Source organism: Heterocephalus glaber, unplaced genomic scaffold (genome assembly GCF_053883595.1).
Source record: "Heterocephalus glaber isolate CG9 unplaced genomic scaffold, H.glaber_assembly_v1.0 deba00001608, whole genome shotgun sequence".
NCBI lineage: Eukaryota > Metazoa > Chordata > Mammalia > Rodentia > Bathyergidae > Heterocephalus > Heterocephalus glaber.
Genome location: NW_028258379.1, coordinates 31193565 through 31213440, shown reverse-complemented (window position 1 = coordinate 31213440; position 19876 = coordinate 31193565). Strand labels below are relative to the sequence as shown.

At 53.7% G+C, this 19876-nt stretch overlaps 1 protein-coding gene across 1 annotated transcript in view; it reads right to left on the bottom strand.

The window, feature by feature from the left end:
* Positions 1-2420: 2420 nt before the first annotated feature.
* The window catches only part of Asb2 (ankyrin repeat and SOCS box containing 2), a 34381-nt gene continuing 16925 nt past the window's right edge, over positions 2421-19876 (bottom strand). The window contains exons 4-10 of the mRNA XM_004837050.3: positions 19496-19662; positions 18577-18732; positions 16630-16875; positions 12700-12871; positions 6459-7023; positions 5202-5355; positions 2421-3025 (exon numbers count right to left, since the gene is read on the bottom strand). Coding sequence (XP_004837107.1) covers positions 2889-3025; positions 5202-5355; positions 6459-7023; positions 12700-12871; positions 16630-16875; positions 18577-18732; positions 19496-19662 — 1597 coding nt within the window. The 3' untranslated portion in view covers positions 2421-2888. The remainder of the gene's footprint in view (positions 3026-5201; positions 5356-6458; positions 7024-12699; positions 12872-16629; positions 16876-18576; positions 18733-19495; positions 19663-19876) is intronic.

Here is a 19876-nt window from a genome sequence, read left to right as displayed (position 1 = left end):
ATCAGAAGACTTCAGGGCCACAGATCCTGGTGTGACACAAGCAGACTTGTTCTGAGCAACTGTCTGGCACACAGGAGGGGGAGATACTCAGCCTGGACCCCTAGCTTTGGACATCTTGGCCTTAGAGTGATAAGAGGCTGGATGAAGCATGTGCCCCACTTTGCCCGCTGTGTCATCATGCAGGCCCTCAAAACCAGTGTTTTAACCTCCAACCTGTATAGCAAAGCCTGCATGCTGGCCCTGGCCATCCAACCAGCTGTGTGATCTTGAGCAAATTACTTAACCTCTCTGTGCCATAATTTCCTTATCCACAAAATGTGGCCAGTCACAGACCTCACGCATGAGTTGCTGATGTGAATCTGCATGCCTGGTATCCTGTAGCACATATGTGCTCCCAAATGGCATCAGCCAGAAGTCTCCCCTCATGATATGTGGCAGTGCCTGTAGGCCCTGCCATGCTGATGGCTGAAGAATGTTTGTACAATACGCTGCCCATGGCAAAGGGGCTCCTGGACCTTCCAACCAACCACACTCCCTGAAGAACTCAACCTCAGTAGCCGTGTCTTCCCCCAGTACTGCCTGAGCCCAGACTGCTGAACTTCTGTCTGACACCAGCTTGTCCCTGCTGGGGCTCAGCTTCCCCATGGGACGGCCCCAGTTCCATTTGTTCCAAAGTTGGGAGGCTTCTCTTTAAAGCAGGAACCTTACTGAGACTTTACCTGGGTAAAGAAGCCCATGGCACTGGTTCACCCATTGGAAAACACCCCCAGGCACCTAGGGAAGCTTTGGTATTAAAAGCAAAGAGATAAACAAACAAACAGACAGAAAACAGCCCAGTACCAGTGGTAGGCACACAGCTCACCAAAATGTGAGCTGGGATGGTTAAAAGTAAAACCGAGGCAGCTGGGGCCTCCCACTTGCTCAGTCTCCAATTCCCACCCCAGGCCATGCATCTTGCATGAAATGGAATTGCTGCCAGACTTCCTGAGTGGCAAGGGTTCTGTGATGCTGTGCGACCTTCTGAGGCTGGAGACCCTCCCTGGGCTCGGTCACAGGGCATTGGGAGGTGGCAGTCTCTGTGGAAGGTGACAGCTGTCAGTCCCCTTGATGGTAGTGATGGTCAAAATATGGACCACAGGGCGGCAATGAGCACTTACCCACCAGGACTGACCCACTGGCACAAACTTCAGGCCAGGCTTAGCTGTTGCATCATGGGAAGGCAGGACAAAGGCCTAAGAAGGTCACGGCTAGGCAAGTGGCTGCCCCATGCCATGACCCAGTGGTAGATGTATGTCATCAACATCATGAGAACCCAAATGCACACTGGCCTGGAGCCAGTGCTCCCCCACTGGCCCAGCTGCTTATTTTCTGAAGGCCAGAAACTATCCTTAACCTTGATGAAGACCCTACCAGATCCTGGGGGGGGGGGCAGATGCAGGCTCTCAGCAAGGTGGCCTGCTCTGGTGTGGCTGTGGAGTGGCCCAGACCACAGTGGCTTTAGCCACACACACGCAAAGCAAACATGATAAGTTACTGCAACTCCCATGGAAATGGTGTGCTAGGTCTCAGCCAGGGACCCAAGAAAACCCTACGACAGCAGTGACCCTCCTGCCTGGAATGAGATGCTGCTTCTGCCTGGCTCACCCCACAGGATGCCCGAGGGCCAGGGCTTCAAGCCTTTGGAAGAGTTGATTGTGGCTATTGCTCCAGCACCATTTCTTACAATAGCCAGGGTTAACCTTTTCCCCCACCAATAGCTACTTTTGCAGCAAAACAGGGGCAAGCAGGAGTGTCAGGAAATCAGTGTGTAAGACAATCCTAGGTGTTGGGAGACTCATGGGCACAGATACCCTGCTTGTCGTGAAGCTCCTGTTTCCATGGTGATTTAACCAGGAAAGAAAACCAGTTGGGTAGTCAGGTATCTTCTGGTCAAGGCAGGAAACATCCTCTTGGAAGTTCTTTCAAAAGAGCAACGTCACGGTTTGGATCTTAATGTCCCCCAGAACTTCATGTGCTGAAGGCTTGGTACCCAGCTGGTGATGCTGTCGAGGGGTGATGGAGACTTCAGTAGGTGAGACCTGGTTGACAGTAGGTCACTGGCCTCTCTCTCTCCCCCTCCCCTCTTTGCTTCCTGGGCACTATGAGGCAGGTAGCTTTGCTCTGTGACCAACTGCCCACCACAGGCCCAAAGTGATGGGGCCACAGACAAAAACCTTTGAAACTGTGAGCGAAAATCAATCTTCCTTCCTAAAAGCTGGGAATCTCACATATTTCATCCCAGCAACAGAAAGCTACCTAACACACCCAACACAGATGACAGATTAGGGGTCCACATACCCTTTCCCCACCTGCTCAGCCGGGAACAGGGGTGAGGACCTCAGGCCTCAGGGAAGTCTGGCGAGAAGAACTTCGCTCTGCAGGGCCTCACATGTGCAACATTTATTGTACTCAGAGGAGCCCCCGGGACCGAGGGTCCCTCCCTGGCTGAGATCCGGTGGAGGGTTTCACAGAGACAGGTAGGGGTGCAGGGAATGCTCTGAAGAGAGGTCCTTCTGGAAAGGCAAACTCGTTCCTAGAAGGTCTCCAGCCACAGTTCAGGTGGAGGCTGGGGACCCTCCGTGGCCCCTCCTTTTCCCAGACCACCTTGAGTTCTGCCCTGGACAGAGGTCTTTGCCATTTGGTCTGGGATCAACTCAACAATTTGCAAACGCACGATTCTTCTCCTACTGGACACACTGTGCTCTCCACTCTGAACAGAGTGCTGGTGCAGACCCGGCTGAGAGGGAGACAACCTGCAGCCCTGTTCTGTCTCCAGTGCCCTTGAACCGGGGATGCTGCCATCTTGCCATGGAAACAGTCAAGGGGCCACTCCTTTTTCCCAAGGCCCACTACTGGGTGTTCTCATATTTCAGGTATCTAATCAGCCTGCCCGGGAGTGGCAACGTGTCCAAGAGTTTTAGACGACATTTCCCAACGGCTTTTCGAACCTGCAACCGGCAAAGGTGAGCCAGAGGTCTTGGAGGTTCTGGAAAAATGCGAGAAAGAGAGATGCTGACTGTCGTTTGCACCCCACAAAGGTGCGCATCTGTGATCTCAGCCCATGGAGGATGCCCAGCAGGTGTGGCTGGCTATGAGAGAGGTGCCTGTCAGGGGTAACCCCAGTTCCTGCGGCTGAAGAGCCTGGAAGGGAACTTCCCACTGTCACAGCACCCATTTACACTACCCCAGGAAGTAGACAGGGGAGATGCCACACCCACTTCCCAGGCAGGAAAACAGGTTCATGAGCTTCCTGGTCTTGTCCAGATGTTCCTGGGATAAGGGCTCACATCCCACTCATTTGTGCAACTTCCTCTTCACCTACAGCCTGGATCACCAAACAGCCTCATTCAGCAAAGGAGTCTGAAGTTTCAGATGTGGAATTCCACTGCAGGCTCCTGCTGATGCTGAGAGGCCAGGGGAAAGGAGCAGGACCCCCAGACCCCACCTAGCTGCAACTCCACAGTCCCCTGGAATGCCTTGTCCAGTGCATTTTTATCAGCTGAAAGGTTGGGGTGGGAGAGGCAGGGCTAGGGACTCACATATTGAACAGTGAGTGGGTAATTTATTTGGGCACAGGGAGGATGTTTGTTGGATCAAAGAATGCCATTTGTTCATTCATTCATTCATTTATTCAACAAGCACACGCTGGGCTTCTTGGCCTGCTGAGGCCAGTGTGGGGCCCATTGGTGCAGGAGTTCCTGCCCAGGGCAGAGGGGAAGGACCATACCGGATGGTGCCTTCTGTGCTGGGTTCCGAAGGGCAGGCAGGAATTTGCCAGGTAAGGAAGGGAGGCAAGGGCATCGTAAGTAGAGAAAACAGCACATGCCAGGCCCAGAGGCCACTGCAGCCTCAGGGAGCATGGGGGACAAGGGGTGTGGAGAGGCCTGTGGCTGAGCACGGCCTAGCCAGGGGTCCATGCCCCTTTGTGGTGTTTCTGATGCTCCCACTGCCTTCTGATGCCACTTAGGACAGAGGCCCCTGCTGGGAAGGCAGCACCTGCCCTGTGGGAGGGATGCAAAAAGCCACTGAGGGCACAGGACATGCAGCCCTGAAGGCTGGGCGGGTGAACTGAGGGCCACTGCCTGCCACCTCCCGGGGTCTCTGTCTGCTTTCTCCCCAGAAAAACCATGGCAGCACCCAAGCATCAAATGCAAAGGCAGGTGGAGAGTTTTGCAGGCAGAAGAGGCTGTAAAGTCACTGAGATAGGCACTGGTTCAGAATCATCTGCTTCACTAAGGTCTCCGCACGCGCTATGCTGGACCTCCGGGGAAAGGGAGAGGAGAGGACAGGACCCGAGGTCCGCACATCTAGGTGTGCACCACTCCACCCTCTAGTGGCCAAGGATGGTGGTGCCCGCAGTCAGTTACTCAACAGTCAATGAACTTTCTCATTGGGAGCTGGGCCCAAGGGAGTGGGCAAATTCACGCCACCCTTCCCCTGACATTGTCTCACTAACTTTACAAAGACATCAACTCCGCTGCTTTTCAGGCCCTGCACCAATGAGAGGCCAGGGGAAAGGAGCAGGAGTGAGGATCCAGGAGGAGCTTGGTGAGCGAGAGCTGGGCCCTGGTGGGTGACACAGCATGGTCTCATCTGAAGACAGGGGCCAGGCACCCCCATTCACACTCCTGAGCCTGCCCAAACCCCTCTGCTCAGTGGGTGGGGTCTGCAGAGCTCAAAGCCTGTCTATCTCCTGGACCAGGGCTGCTCCAGAGGCAGCCTGCAGGCCAGCAGCGTCGGCCCCTCTAGGCGGCAGGCAGGATGCAGACTCTCGGGCCTGTGGCAGGCCTCGGGGCCAGAAGCCGTCTTTGGGTAAGAGGCCCAGGTGAGTGCCCTGTCCATGCCCCCTCGCACCATCCTCCCCACCTGCCACGCTGCCTCTCTGTGGCCCCAAACGTGGGCGACAGACTCCACAGGCCCCTCGGGGAGCCAGGGATATTCTGAATAGTGTGGGAAGATTTCACGGAGGGGGTAACCTGCCTTGGTCAGGCCCAGGTTGGGATCCCAGCTCCATCACTGCCTGGCTTCGGGACTCTGACCAAATGGGGCCTGGTCACCCAAGGGGGCACTGACACTGTCTGCAGCAGCACAGCATAGGCCCGGCACTGGGAGGTTAGTTGCAGTGGCATTTCGGAGGCCTGGGGCCATGGCGGTGGGCCTACCTGCCTTCTCCTTGATCACCGCCCACTCCTCAAAGCTGTCGATGTGTTCCTTCAGCCGAGAGCAGAGCTGTACGTTGCCCACGTAGTCCAGAAGCACATCGATAATGGGCCCTGCCCAGCGGCTCACCTCCGGGGCCGACAGGATCTCGCAGAACTGAAAGGGAGTGGTCATCCTTCAGGTGGGCCCTGAGTGTGTGGAAGACAGACTCCCGGCCTCCCTTGGCTCCTACAAACCATGCCCCACACAGTCCCTTCTCAACACAGGCCTCTGTGCCTACAGCAGAAAAGATGGACAACCTGGGCATGTTACACCATCTCTGAGCCTCAGCTCCCTTGTATATAAAATGGGTATATGAGCTGGGTGGAGTGGTACAGGCCTGTAATCCCAGCACTCTGGGAGGCTGAGTCAGGAGGATTGCAAGTTCAAGCTCAGCCTGGGCAATTTAGCACAACCCTGTCTCGAAATAAAGAAAAAAGGGCTGAGGATGCAGTTCAGTGAGAAGGCCCTGTGTTCAATCCCCAGTACAGTTAAGTAAAATTTAAAAATAGAAATTAAGAAGTCTATGGCACCCCTTTCAAGGGGATTTTTCAAATGAGGATTCAGGTACTAGGAACGTGGACTTCTCTGCCCACAGTAGGGAGCCCACAGCGCTGCCCATTTGCCATGACAGTGATCTCCAACAGAAGAGTGTTTCCAGCTTCCTTTTCGCTCTAAGTGCCGACTTCCAGGGGACACCTGGGGCAGGTCCTGCCTCTAGGCCACTGGCCTCCTGGACCTTCCTGACCTCCCGCCAGCCTGCTCTGGTTGCCCCCTGCTGGATCCTGTCCACTTAACCCGGATCCTAGGTGTAAATTTGCTTAGAGTAAGGAGTCCTTAGTTTTGCTGAGTTCCTGCCAATCCCCTGCTCTACAGTTAGTTCCATATGTCTCCCAACGTGCTGAACCCACATACGGATTTCATCTTGCACGTGAACCAGGCTGCTCTGCTGTCCCTGAAGGTGCTAACCAGCAATTCCGGGCTCCAGACTCTGCTGGCTACTAGTTAACATCCCCACAAAGCACACTAACCACTAATCCACACTCCCTCCGAAGCGCACTGCCTGTCACCCCACACTGCTTCTGAAGCTAGTCCACCACCCTGCCATACTGCAGTCCACACTCGCGCCAAGGTGTGTCAGCCACCAGTCCACATCGCCTCTAAGGCAAGCCTGTGGACGCCGGCTCTGCCACCCTCCAGCGCGCCTCTCCATGGGGCACCTGGACCATGCCGGGCGCCTTGTCCGTGGTGTAGGCTTCGCTGAACCTGCTGGAGCGCTGCGGGGCAGGCGGGTGTGGGCCGTTGCCGTATAGGCAGGAGAAGCAGGGCTCGCCATCGCAGCCGAGGTCCAGGAGGAACTTGAGCAGCGACAGGCACTTCATGGAGAACATGATGGTGGCCGGGAAGGTCGTGGGGTGCGTGGCGATGTAGGCGTCGATGTTGGCGCCGTGGTCCAGCAGCAGCTGCATGGTGCGCAGGCAGCCGTGGCGGATGGCCACGAGCAGCGGGTTGATGAGGTCGCGGTTGGGGTCGGCGCCGGCCTGCAGGAGCAGCTCGGTGGCGTACACATTGTTGTTGACCACAGCGAAGTAGAGCGCCGAGCTGCGGCGGTCTTCATAGAGGCGCGAGCGCTCCGGAGCCAGCGGCGCGTTCACGTCGAAGCGCGCGCCCAGCAGCGCCTCCAGCACCCCGTCGTTGTTGCGCTCAGCAGCCAGGTGCAGCGGACTGATGCCACTCCTGCGCACGCGCGTGCGGCTCGTCACTGGCAGCAGCATCTGCACTATCCTGGATTGGGGGAAGCGGGCGGGACGCACGGGGTCACCAGAAGGCCAACACTGGGTGGCCGTGGGGGTGGGGTGGGGTGGGTTGGGGTGTGACTCCGCCAGGAGGGGGCGCCAAGGGACCGCTGTGCTCACAATTAGCACGTGGGTGAGGGGGTGTCAGCCACTGGCCCCACTTTACAAATAAGGAAACAGAGCCTCTGAAAGCTCCAGCTAGATTCTGACAGTCACATAGTCCGTAAAGGGTGGCGCTGGGCTGCAAACTCAGAACCTTGATCTCCGGAGTCTGAACTCCTAAAAACCTCAGCTCCTGCTGATTTATTTCAGGCTATAGAAGGTTGCTTGCCCATTCTCAGCACAGTACTCTGGAGAATTGGCTGGGGGGCCCCCAAAGCAAGCTACTCGCTGCAGGAGGCAGCAGAGACCAGTGATGGAAAGGGAATTTTATCTTTACAAGAACCCACAAAGCATGCATCATGTCTTCTGTTCCATTCTGCAGATGAGAAAAATCAAAGCTTGGCGAGGTTAAAGCACTTGCTATGGCTACGCCGTACAGTTGGGAGAGGTAAACCGGGATGTGTGGGGGCCGAGCTGTCCTGCATCCTGTCTTATGCCCTGGGACCCTGATGACGCTGCTGGATCCTGGAGGACAGGAAGAGACAAACATGCCTGTCCCCAGTCTCTTCTGCCCCAGGCCCCAGTCACTCTGCTGTACTCAGCCTTCCCTCTCCTGTGAAACTCAAAGCCTCTTTTCCTGTAGGTGGACTCAGCTTCTTCCAGCCCTTCTGCATGCCTTTGATTGCTGGGGTTGGAGCTCCCTGTGACCCCTGGGCCTCTCTCCTGTTGACTCAGGCGCTGGTCTCAGCACTCTGCCTATACTAATCTTCGAAGCCCCCCCTAACCCTCTGAGGTGGTTACCTTATATTATCATTTTCCAGATGAGGAAACACAAGTCCAGAGAGGGTATGTGATTTTCCCAAGGACACACAGCCAAGAAGTGATGGAGCCAGGCTGGTTGAACTGTGAGGCTACGTTCTTAGCCACTCTCTACTTCTTGTGTAGCAGTCATGGTGACAAGGGCTGTCATGGGGAGTTGCAGTCTCCCCAGTGTGTTGACTTGCCTGCCTCATTTTACCTTCACTGCCACCCTGTGGAAGAGCCACACTAGTCCATGGCCTTCTTTTAACAGATGAGGTGCAAAGAGTTGCAGTGATGACTTGAAGGTCTTATGTCTCATCTTGGCTCTCTTCTCCTGAACCTCTGCCTCCTAGGCCCCTGCCACCAACCAGATTCCTCACCCTAATCTGTTCAATCCCTGCTGACAGGTGACCTCACTGCCTCGTGTGGGGCTCCAATGAGGTGGCCGTGGCCGAGAAGCAGGTGCCACCAGGCTCGTTCCCACGCCTGTAGCCTCCTGGCATGCCTGCCTCCCTCTGGCGTTCTTGGAAATCTGATGCCAGCAACCTCCTGCTGGGATATCAGTGGAAAGTATTATTATTGTTAGTGATGCTGTGTTTGGCTAAAATCTGCCTCTAAAACCTCAAAAGGAAATTCACACACCCAGGGGGCTAATTGCCTCCTAATTTCTATTTGTGCAGACTCTGGAGGTCTGACCTTGCTCCGAAGAGGTGCTGGTCAAAGGCAGGGCAGGGGCCTCACCCTGGACGGTGGCCATGGCCAACAAATGCTCTGTAACAGCCGTGACATGACATGCCCAAGCCCAGGAAAGGACAGGGAGGGGGCTTCCCTGGGCTGCTGGCCCGCTGGGGCTGGTATCTCTGGCAGGCCACAGCTGGACTCCAGCAATCCCCTGCCGAACCAAAGGAAAGTGGCAGACATGTGGGAACTTGACGGGATGCAGCCTCAGGTCCCAGAACCATGTCTCAGTAGTACAATAAATTTTCTGATGGCCTTAGGCTTCTGCAGAACTTGGCAGAAAGTAAATGTACAAAGCTGGACAGGGCCCAGGGAGCAGTATGTCCAACCCTCCTGTTTTATGGAGGATAAAACTGAGGCTCAGGCTTGGAGTGGAAAAGATAGTGAAGTTGGGCAGAAAATGGGTGGACAGGAGGTGTCTGGGTGCCTAGGACTATGCCTTTCTGTGGTGCCCCACTTCTAAACTCTGGGAGTGGCCACGTGGCCTGTGGTACATTATCACCCCTCTCCCTCAGCCCTGTTTGTGGGACAGAAAACAGAAAGTCAAGAAAGCAACCCACGAAACAGGCTGGGGCCACCCCCTTTTCTCAGAGGTAGGTCCTGGGGTTAGATTGCTATTGATGAAATGGCACTTTGTGGAGAGGAACAGAGGCGACTGTGGTCCTAGTGTGAGAGGTCGGGAGGCTTGGCTTCCTCCCTCCCAGGGTGGGGCTGCACCTCTGCTCAGCTCTGGCCAGCTTGAGGCTGTACCCACGAGGCCTGGCACTGATGCTCAGTGGGCACCACGGCTGCTGGGTGCCTCTGACTGGGACCTCAGTCCGGACGACGAGGCTGCTGCCCTGTCGTGGGACCTCCCAGTAAGAGCTCTTGTCCTTGCCAGGCCTAGCTCCCTGCCTAGGAGTCCAGCTTCTCAAGGCTGTGGCCTTCCTTGCATGCAGCCTGTCCCAGGCCCTGATGTTTGCCTGAAGCCAGCCCAGGAGCAGGGAGTAGGTGAGGGCTCCTGGCCAAACCAGGCTGCCTTGGCAATGTGACCATCTGGCAGGTGTGGTGAAGAAACTGAGAAGTCAGAATCATCTGGACCCAGAGTACACAACAAGCTCTGCCTGTCAGTGCTGCGCCATCTGAGGCATGTCACTTAATCTCTCTGAACCCTTTAACGGATGGGTACTTTAATAATAACAATAGTGATGATGATGACAAATACAGCTATAGATAATTTTATGGAGCCCTTATGGCTGTGAACACTTCTTCCCAAATAACTGATGATTATATTTTTGAGCACTTACTATGTGTCAGGCACTGCTTTAGGTTTTTCTAATTTACCTCCTTTCGCTAAGTATTTAAACTTGTTTATTGTTCATAACAGTCCAGCAAGGTGCAGTTGCTGTGCTGATTACATAGTTTGGTAATTCAGAGCTGCTTTTGCGCATGAAATGGGGTCTTACACCTTGGTGCAATTAGTACACAGTAGGCCATCAAGACACCATGGCTGTCGGCACACTGAGCCCCACAGTAAAGACAGCCCTGTCCCTGCTGCACCAAATGCAGGGGAGCTCTGGGTCACCAGGTCACAGTGCTCTGACCTGAGTCAGTGTTCAGTGCCAGTTTGATGTGGGTGAACTTGACTTTCACATGGGAAGTAGCCAGCCACAGAAGGCTCTGCCTGTAACACATTTGTATGTGTGCATGTGTGGGTATGTGTGGGGGAAAAAGAATGAAGTCAGAAGTGAGGCCTAAACTGCAAGTATGTATTTTCTGTTGGCCCCAAAAGAAATGCTAAGATCCTGGTTCTCCCCCATAAAATCACCTGGGCAGCATTTAGAAACCCTGAAGCCAGGGCACAGGCCAATTACACCAGCATCCCTGAGGGGGGCACAGGCACCAGGGTTCTTGCAATCCAGGGTTTCTGTGTGCACCAAGGTTGGGGACCACCACTTTGGGGGCTGTCCCTGGGCATCTAGTTTTGTCTAATTCACATAATTTCTTAATAAACCTGTCTTTGATGTTGATCTTTAATTTCACAAAGTGCATTTGCCAAACAAAAAATGAAAAACAGGAAAAAGTGCATTTTGGAGATGATTAAGATGTTGGGATCTTAGGGATCCTCTCAGCTGTGCCTGAATGTCACACCCTCCTCTAAGTGTGCTGAAAAGCAGGTGCCTCTGGCAAACAGCCCCGGCCTGGTGCGGCACTGCAGGCCAGGATGAGGGGCAGCAAGGTGTTGGGCAGGTGGCTGAATGTGGGATGCCACGAGGCGTCATCAAGTCCCTGAGCAGACTATGGTGGCAGTGTGAGCAGGCTCTGAGGCATATAAGCCCAGGCTAGCCTGAGTGAGAAGCCAGGGCCAGCTGGCCACGGGCCCTGTCAGAGGCAAAAGCTGCCGGGAAGGTGCCCTTAACCCCTTCTCGGGCAGTCCTTGGAAAGCTGGTGGTGTGGGGTGGCCTGGGGCTCCAGGGGCCTGTGCTGCCTCCTGGGGCCTTCACTTCCTTCTCTGTGATGTCACTTTCCTCTATTCCCTGCTCTGCCTTAGTGAAAATGGCAAACACTCCTCAATCTGTCTTTCTCTTCCTTCTCCCCGCCTGGAAGATGAGGATGTTCCCCAGTGTGTCATTCAGGGCACATGAGATGGGATTTTAGGTGGAAAAGTTATTTATTAATTGTAAAATGATCATTTTAACACCACACTAATGTGATGAGTGCTTCCTTTGTAAAATGTATTAATTTTAAATTTAAAAATTTCATTTAAAGGAAACTACTAAGCAAGGAGTATTTTCCTGTGCTCAGGAAGAAAGGCTGTGAAAGGACCACAGTTTAGGAAGCGATGATCCAGTGGGAAGTGTCCGATTGCTAGGCTTTAAGCCCTGGCCCTGGGTGGCTCACTATGGGGCAAGTCTCCTGACTACCTGGTCTCAGTCTCCTGATCTGTAAAATGGGAAGGAAGGTCGAGCTGCCCCCACAGCGCAGTGGTGAGGCCCACCTGAGAAACATCTTGGAAATTACCCAGCCCCATTTGTCTCTAAGGGCAGCTGGAGTTCCCCCTCCTGGAGTCTTTCCCCACCCACAGTGTTGCTGATAAATATCTAATAGCAGGCTCTCAGGTGGAGTGGGGGTGAAGGGAAGTGGTCACAGGAACTGATCTGTAGCATTTGCCAATTTCTGGGGTGTAAAAACTCCCACATGGCTGAGGTTAAGGTATCAAGACGAGGTCAGTGAACAAAGAGCTAGGAAGAGAAGCCCACAGTGGGCTCCCATGAGAGCTGCTCCACAGTAAGCCGGCTGCCAGCCCATAATAGCCTCTCTCTGCTGGGACCACCTTGGAGTTTAGTTGTGCATGTGCTTCCATTATGGCACCATGTGAGTGTGTGTATGTGTATGTGAGTGTGTGTGCATGTGAGTGTGCGCATGTGCATCTTCCCTCCTACCAGGTTGGCTGTTTGAGGACTTAAGCTCCTCCCATCTGGCCCTTAGTTCCCAGCACATAGAAAGTGCTCAGTGACCACTAACTTCAGCATCAGTACTGTTCCTATTGTAGTAGGCATTGCCTGTATGCTTCCTGATTGCCTGGGAGGTTATCTTTGCATTCTCCTAGAAATATCCACTAATTCAGATTCATATCTGTCCCCCTGAGTGAAATCCTGTAAATGTGACATTTGGAGCAAGTGAGTTCCTGGCACCCATATGCAGTGTGACCTTGGGGAAATCACTTGACTTCTCTGTGTCTTAAGGTAGAGATAATAGTAGTATGCACCTCACTGAGCTGTTGAAAATATTAACCAAGCTTATAATGTAAAGTGCTGGTAAGAGGTACAGCCCTGTGAGCTCTTCTCATTGTGGCAGCTGTGACAGGCATTTGCTGCCACTTGCTAATAGCTGGAAGAGCTTTCTCCTTCCTATGAAGGGCACCTTCCATGCTGGCCCTCCTGGGGACAGTCGTAGAAGCAGGTGCTCTGCCCACCCCCTGTCCCGCCCCGCTCCCCATGTGACCCCAGGGAGCAGCACACTGTGGGGTGGGGTGCCTGTTGACCTGTAGTTGCCCTTCTTGGAGGCGATGTGCAGGGGCAGCAAGCCGTCCTTGTTGGCCTTATTGGCATCTGCACCCTGTGACAGCAGGAATGCCACCACCTCCTCGTGGTCGTTCTTGCAGGCTTCATAGAGGGCAGACGCGCTGTCACTGGCCTGCGTGTTGATGTCAGCACCTGGTGATGGAGAAGCAGCCCCACAGGTGATTGGGAGGTCCCTGCCTTACTGTAGCACCTACTATGTGCTAGGCACTACTGTGCTAACGTATGATGCAAGAGCTCTTTCACGAGGACCCCTAGCAAGAACGAGTCTGCCTAGGGCCATCCTCAGCTCCTTGGGCAGCTGCCAGAGCAGGGCCTAGTGGCCTGCAGCAAGGCCTCTCAGGGGCAGGGAGTAGCTGCAATGATGCCGGCATTTACTGAACATGGTCATGGTAGGCAGTCTGATGGCGGAGGGCATGGTGGGCAGCCTGAAAGCAGGGGTCATCCTTGCAGCCCTCAACTCTTTTTTTTTTTTTTCATTGGGAATTGTACCTTTACATAATGCATCTTGGTTCTTATTTTTTCCCCATTCCTAGCCCTCCCTTCACGCCCTCCACCCTTCCCTATTTACAAAGACTTTATTTCCATTTTTTCCATTTCTCATCATTTTTCCTTTCCCTTCTTTCCTTTCCCCTGCCCCTCCCACTACCCCTACCCCTTTGGACCTTTTCTTCCTAGTTTACATTATCGATTATTCATTCTAATCGTTGGTACATTTTAGGTATACAATATAATGACATTCATCATTGGAAATTTGCACCTTTACATAGTCTCTCTTGGTTCTTATTTTTCACCCTTGCCCAGCCCTCCCTTCAACCCCTCCATTCCTCCCTATTTATAAAGATTTTGTTCCTATTTTTCCATTTTCTCATATTAATCCCATTCCCTTCTATCCTTTCCCCTAGCCCTCCCACTTCCTTCCCCTTTGCCCCTTTTCTTCCTATTTCACGTGACCTATTATACATTTAGTCCTTATTTACACTTTCAGTTTCTCACACCAGAGAAACTATTCGGTATTTACACAAGTGTGTCCTATTTATTTCACTTAAGAGTATGGCCTCAATGTGCATCCACTTAGCTATAAATGTCTCTAATTTCTCATTTGTTATGGCTGAGTAGTACTCCATTTTATAAAAAAAGACCACACTTTCTTTATCCAGTCTCCAGTTGATGGGCATTTGGGCTGTTTCCAAGTTTTAGCTATTACAAACTGTGCTGCTATGAACATGGGTGCACATATACCACTGTGGTATGATTCTTTTAATTCTTTGGGGAAGATCCCCAGCAGGGGAATAGCGGGGTCAAATGGGACTTCCAGTCCTAGTTCTTTGAGGTATCTCCATACTGATTTCCACAGTGCTTGCACCAGTCTACACTCCCACCAGCAGTGGAGCAGGGTTCCTCTTTCCCCACAGCCCCGCCAGCATTTGTTACTGGTTGATTTCATGATAGCAGCCATTCTTTCTGGAGTGAGGTGGAATCTCAGCGTTGTTGTCATTTGCATGCAGCCCTCACTCTTTACAAGTGGACCTCAGAGGTCTCTGCCTGAAACAGACTTCACAGCCCCGGCAGAGCAGAGCCCAGGGTATCCCATAAAGGAAAACCTACATAATTTTACTAATTGAAATCTGTTATTTTCTGCAAGAAATAAGAGGAAAATTACTTCCTGTCTCCTCCACAGAAACCAAGAAATCGCTGGTCCACGCTAGGAGGAGGAAGCATCCAGCCTGGTGACAATCTACCATCAGCTCAACTTTCTCCCTGGCCTGCATCTTGAATGGTGAGGACAGAACTGCCTTTCACTTGATTTCCTGAATAAAGAGGAGTCAGCTGGGAGTGGCTGATCACATGCCCATCATCCTAGCACTCTGGGAGGCTGAAGCAGGAGGGCTGAAGTTCAAGGCCAGCCTGGGTGACTTAATCAATTGATGAAACCTTGCCTCAAGGTTAAACATTTTTAAAAAGGGCAGGCATGTAGCTCAATGTGAAGGCCCTGAGTTCAAGCTCAAGTACTGAAATAAAAGTAGAAGCAGAAGCAGAAGAAGGAAGAGGAGGAGGAGGAGAGGAAGAAGAAGAAGAAGAGGAAGGATCACATTCCTTCTGGGTTCCAGAAGGGGCTAGAGCTGCTATCAGTGAGGCTTCTGCTGGCCACAGCTCATTTCTCTGAACATTCCCCTACCTCGGGCTTAAAGCTACCATCCTGGTAACTTTATTTTCAATGCCAGTGGACCAGTTTCTGCTATAGTGGGAAGAGCACAGGCTCTGGTGAAAGCCAAGAACCAGCTGAAATTTCTTTTTCATGGCTTCCAAGCCCAGTGGCCTCAGGCAGCCTTCAGGCAGCCTTTAGGAGCCTCAGTTTACCGTCCGTTGACCAGGAATAGTAAGTAGTCCCCACCGCTCAGGAGTAAATAAGATAATGCGAGCCAGCCTCTTGACAGTCCTGGCACAGCGACAACAGTACTCAGCAAAAGACAGCTGTGCAAAACAAAAGGTCCAGGGTGGAGGTCAAGTCTGCCCTTCCCACACAGGGAGAGCCAATGGGCTGCTCCATCTCGCTGTCGGACCTCAAAATCAGTCTCCCTGGAAGGCCTGGGCCCTGCCAGCAAAGCTGCCTGCTCACACAAAGAAAATATTTGTATTGAAAGATGGCCTAGCCCACAAGGGGAACGGCCCCTGACTTGGTGTCGGCAGGAGCCCTGGGTAGAGCTCGGCTTCACCTGCTGAGCGCCCTGCCCTTTGCTCAGCCTGCTGGCCTGGGCTCCCAGGGCCCTGCCTCGTCCCTTTGTTCTCCTGTGGTTGCTCTAACATTGTCCCAGGCTGCAGGGAAGTGGCTCGAGTCTGTTTTCCAACTGCTCAGGCACGTGCTGAATGTGTGGACCTGATCTGGATGCCAGCCCAGTGCAAGCAGCATGAGGTTTGGGGGGCAGCTGGACATGGGTCAGAACCCAGGCTCTGACTGTGACCTGTCATTCAAGCACTGCAAACCTAGGTCCTCAGGTATGAAACGGGATAGGCACACTGTCCAGGTCATGTGGCTTTGGGGGAAACTCCAGGGACTTAAAGAAAGTGTGTTCATGCTTAGCAGTATTGCTAACAGCGAGTCCTCCACAAATTACTCCAGATCAGGCCCAAGGTCTGCACGACCTCTGAACTCTCTTGCTGGAGAGGGAGGGTTCCTTCCTGTGCAGAGGGACAAGAAATCAAAGTGTTCTGGGGGAGATCAGAATGCAATGTTCCTTAACCAGAAGGACAGGATGGTCTGCCATGGCCTCAGGGTCTTATGCTACTGGGACATTGTCATGCAGGAAAGATTGTTTTAGTTTCTCCCATTAAGACTTTTCACAAGCAAAGAAGGCACAGACTTGGGTTCAGATCCCAGCTCTGCTTCTTCTTGGCTATGTAAACTCAGACAAATCACTTTCCCATCCTGGTCCCCGTCACATCACCTGCAAAACAAAAGTGCTCTAAATGTGGTCCGAGGTTCCTTTCTAACCTTTGAGTGTGACACAGTGGAAAGAGAAGTGGTTGGGGTGTCAGGAGTCCAACAGTCTAGCTAGTTCCACAAATAATTTTGCTACATGACTATAGCTAAGTTGCTCCCCTTTGGTGGGTCTCAGATTCGTCCTTTGCAAAGTGAGATATTGGGCTGGAGTGGAGGTGGCAAATGTGTGGCACCGGGCCCACATCCCCTGTTTGTGCCTGGCTGCAGTGACCACTAGGGAATCCCACCGAGGGCACCACGGAGCTGAGACAGGCTCAGCATCCCTCCCAACATGGCACTGCCGCAGACACGGTCCCTGGTGCAGAGCACGACCACACCACGCCTACACTTGCCCTCCCTTCCAGCACTGCCCCTGGGGGACCCCATAACCCAGGAACCCTCAGCCACTCACCGTGCTTGGCCAGGAACCTGAGGGCTTCCAGCTGCCCACTCTGGGCGGCCACAAACAAGGGCGTGATGCCGTAGGCGTTCTTGGCCTCCACCTTAGCTCCGCCGCTCACCAGGATCTCCATGCCCTCCACATCATTTCGAGACACGGACTCGTGCAGTGCTGTCCAGCCCCTGTTGCAGCGGTGGTTGGTGTCCGCGTGGTGCTGCACTAGCAGCCTCACCGCCTCCGTGTTCTTGCGCTCACAGGCTGTGCCAGGGACAAGTCGGTCAGTGGGGCCGTGGGGAGACCTTGCCAGCCAAGACCATTCACTCATTCATTCATCAGCCATTCATTAAACAAGTATCAGCACAGTCTGTGCTAGGTTCTTGCTCTTGCCAGGAGCCTAAGCTAACTGATTAGAAGGAATGCTAACATCGGCACATATTTAGCATTGCTTCCGAGTCACGAGTCGAGGCACTTTGCACAATTCACCAGTTTATCTTTGATCCTTAAGGACTGTAGCGTTATCATCCCCCTCCACGCATGAGGAAGGTGAAGTACAGAGAAGTAGGTGACTTGCCCAAAGTGAAGAACTGGAATTCAAACCCCTGGAGTCAAGAGCCAGAGTCCCCGCCCCCTTGAATGTTCCACGATGTCCCTAACACATTTCCTTTTCGAATGTTGCCTACTTCAGTTCTCCACATCATCATGGCTGGGAGAATCTTGCTAGATATTCCTATTCATATTCCTGTTTAAAGCCCCAACCTCATCCTCAAAGGCTGCTTGTTTAGCTTGGGGTAGAATTTTACCTTCCGAGTTCAGCTCATCTTTCTCAATCTGTTCACTCGTTCTTCTTACACCTCCTCTTGTCTCTGGACCCCAAACCCTCCCTGGGCTCTGGCCAAGTCTCCCCAGGGAGCTGCAGGTGGTGTTGAAGTCACCTGGGCACCTGCCCCGGGAGGCTCTCCGTGCCAGTGTTGGGGGAGGGAACGGGGAGAGGGGCTGCCAATGCAGTGTGTCAAGTAGGACCAAGGCCTCAGCTCTCTCCTCTCCATGCCTTGGTTTTCTTACCATAAAATAGGTGATCAGTGGATGAGCAAGAGAGGATGTTGGGAAAAGGACTGAGGAAGAGCAGGTGGGTAAGCAAGCCTGGAGCTGAGAAGCAGGACTGAACTCCTGCCTGTGACATGCCGGCTTCCTGGGATAGCTGAGGCTCCAGGTCATAGCTCCAGTCACCTGCTCCCAGTTCCCACTGCTCATAGACATTCCAAGTGAGCCCAGGTCCACACTTTGCTGGCAGCTCACTTTGTGTCTCTGAGCCTGAGAGCCACATTTATAAAATGGGGGTAAGAGCAGTGCCTGTCTCCTCTGCCCACCTCGCAGGGAGATGTGTGTAAGGGCCCCAGAAAACACCAGTGCCTGGCTCATAGTAAGCTCTCCATAAATGGCAGCTATGGTGCTCATTCAGACTTGGACCCTGGGCCATTGGAAGGCAGCCAGCGAATGTCTGTGGATGATGCCCTGAGTAAGTCCAGAGGTTTTATTCTGTTAAATGAACATCCCAGAGGTACACACCCTCACTTCTACCTCTTCACCTTTGCCCGTGCTGTTCCCTGGCCTGGCCAGCTGGCATATTTCTCCTGCTGGTGTTCACTCAGGCATTTCTTCTGTGGAGACTGCTCCCCTTCTCAGGCCCTCCTCTCCCACACCCCCACAGTGCCTCCTGCCAAGCTCTTCCTTGCTGTTATCTGTACCAGGGTCCTAGGAAAGTGCAGCCAAAGACTGCATCCTTTCACCTTTGAGCCCTTGGTGCTCCTCAGGGTGCCTGGCCAGGGTGGGCTGGGGAGCACTTGGAAACAAAGTGTCAGGGCTCCGCCTTCAAAGAAGACCACTCGGAGGCCATGCACATTGCCCACCGGCCTAGCTTCTGGACTCCTCCTAGGAGAAGCCACGTGGGCAGGGACTCACCTTTGTAGAGTGGTGTCTCCCGGGACTTGTTGGAGATGTCAGGCTCGGCCCCGGCCTGGAGCAGCGAGAGGAGGCAATCCAGGTGCTCCCTGCATGTCGCCAGGTACAGGGCTGTCTCCTCCTGCAGGGTGCGCTGGTCGATGGCCCCTGGGTACGCTGGGGGACACACCGGGAAATGCATGAAGAAGAAAGGGACCCACATCACCTCACAGGGGAGTCCCAGTTTCTTTCCAATTCCAAAGCTGGGCACGTATGACCTCCTCTGAAGGTTACCAACCACGGACTGCCTTCACCTTGCCCTTTCCTAGCACTGGTTCAGCTTCCGGGTCATAGAAGTACAGTTCAGACACCGCCACTCCTCTGGAAGCCTTCCCCGACAGCCCACTCCCACCCCTTCTCTGTCCCGGTTGCCTGTCCTCTTGTACTCCACCGGCTACTGTGGAAACTCCACTGCTCCTGCAGCTATTTCTTGGAGTGTGTGGGGCTTTGTGGGGCCTGGGCTTCATCAAGGCCTCGTGACACCTGACTGCAGGTGTTACTCACATGAATCCAGCTCACAGCAAAGAGGGGGCTCAGTGAGGCAGTGTGACTGGCCCAGGGTCCCACAGCTGGTGGGAGACAGACAGCCTTGGCAGGGCTCGGGTGCAGCTGCAGTATTTGCCACACTGAATCAGCCCCTGGAACATTCTGGAACATGCTGGCAGTGGTTATCCCAGGAGTAATCCCTGCTTCATTCCTTTTCTAGGAATCAGGCTCTCTCTCATCCTGAGAGGCCTGGAAAGATGGCAGCAGGGGGTGTGGTTCAGGGTGAGGTGGGGACAAGTCACTTTCCTTCTCCCAACTTAGTGACTGCAACTGTCCAGTGGAGGTGGTAACCTTCCTTGTTCCTCTCCAGGCCCTTTCCCACTGCTGGCCTCACCTTGCTGCAGGACCTTCAGGCAGCCCAGCTGGCCGTAGTAGGCAGCCTCATGGAGCGGCAGCCAGCCCTCCTTGTTGGGCTCTCCCAGATTCTTCCCGTCCTTGATCATGGCCTTCAAGGCCTCTTCATTGCCTTCCTTGATGGCCTTTAGCACAGGGTCCATGGGCCTGTGAAAGCAAGACACAGCAAGGTCTCGGGTGCAGGCAGAGGCAAAGCCAGATGGCCTGTCTCCAGAGGGCAAGCAGGGTCTGCTGGTGGCCAGGACGGAGGGCCACTGTGGGGTCCCCCAGTCCTCGTTGTTCCGTAAGCTGGTTCCAAGACCAGTGCTCAGCCCCTGCACCCCAGTAGCTGCAGGAGGAATGGGCAACCCCTCCATCCCTG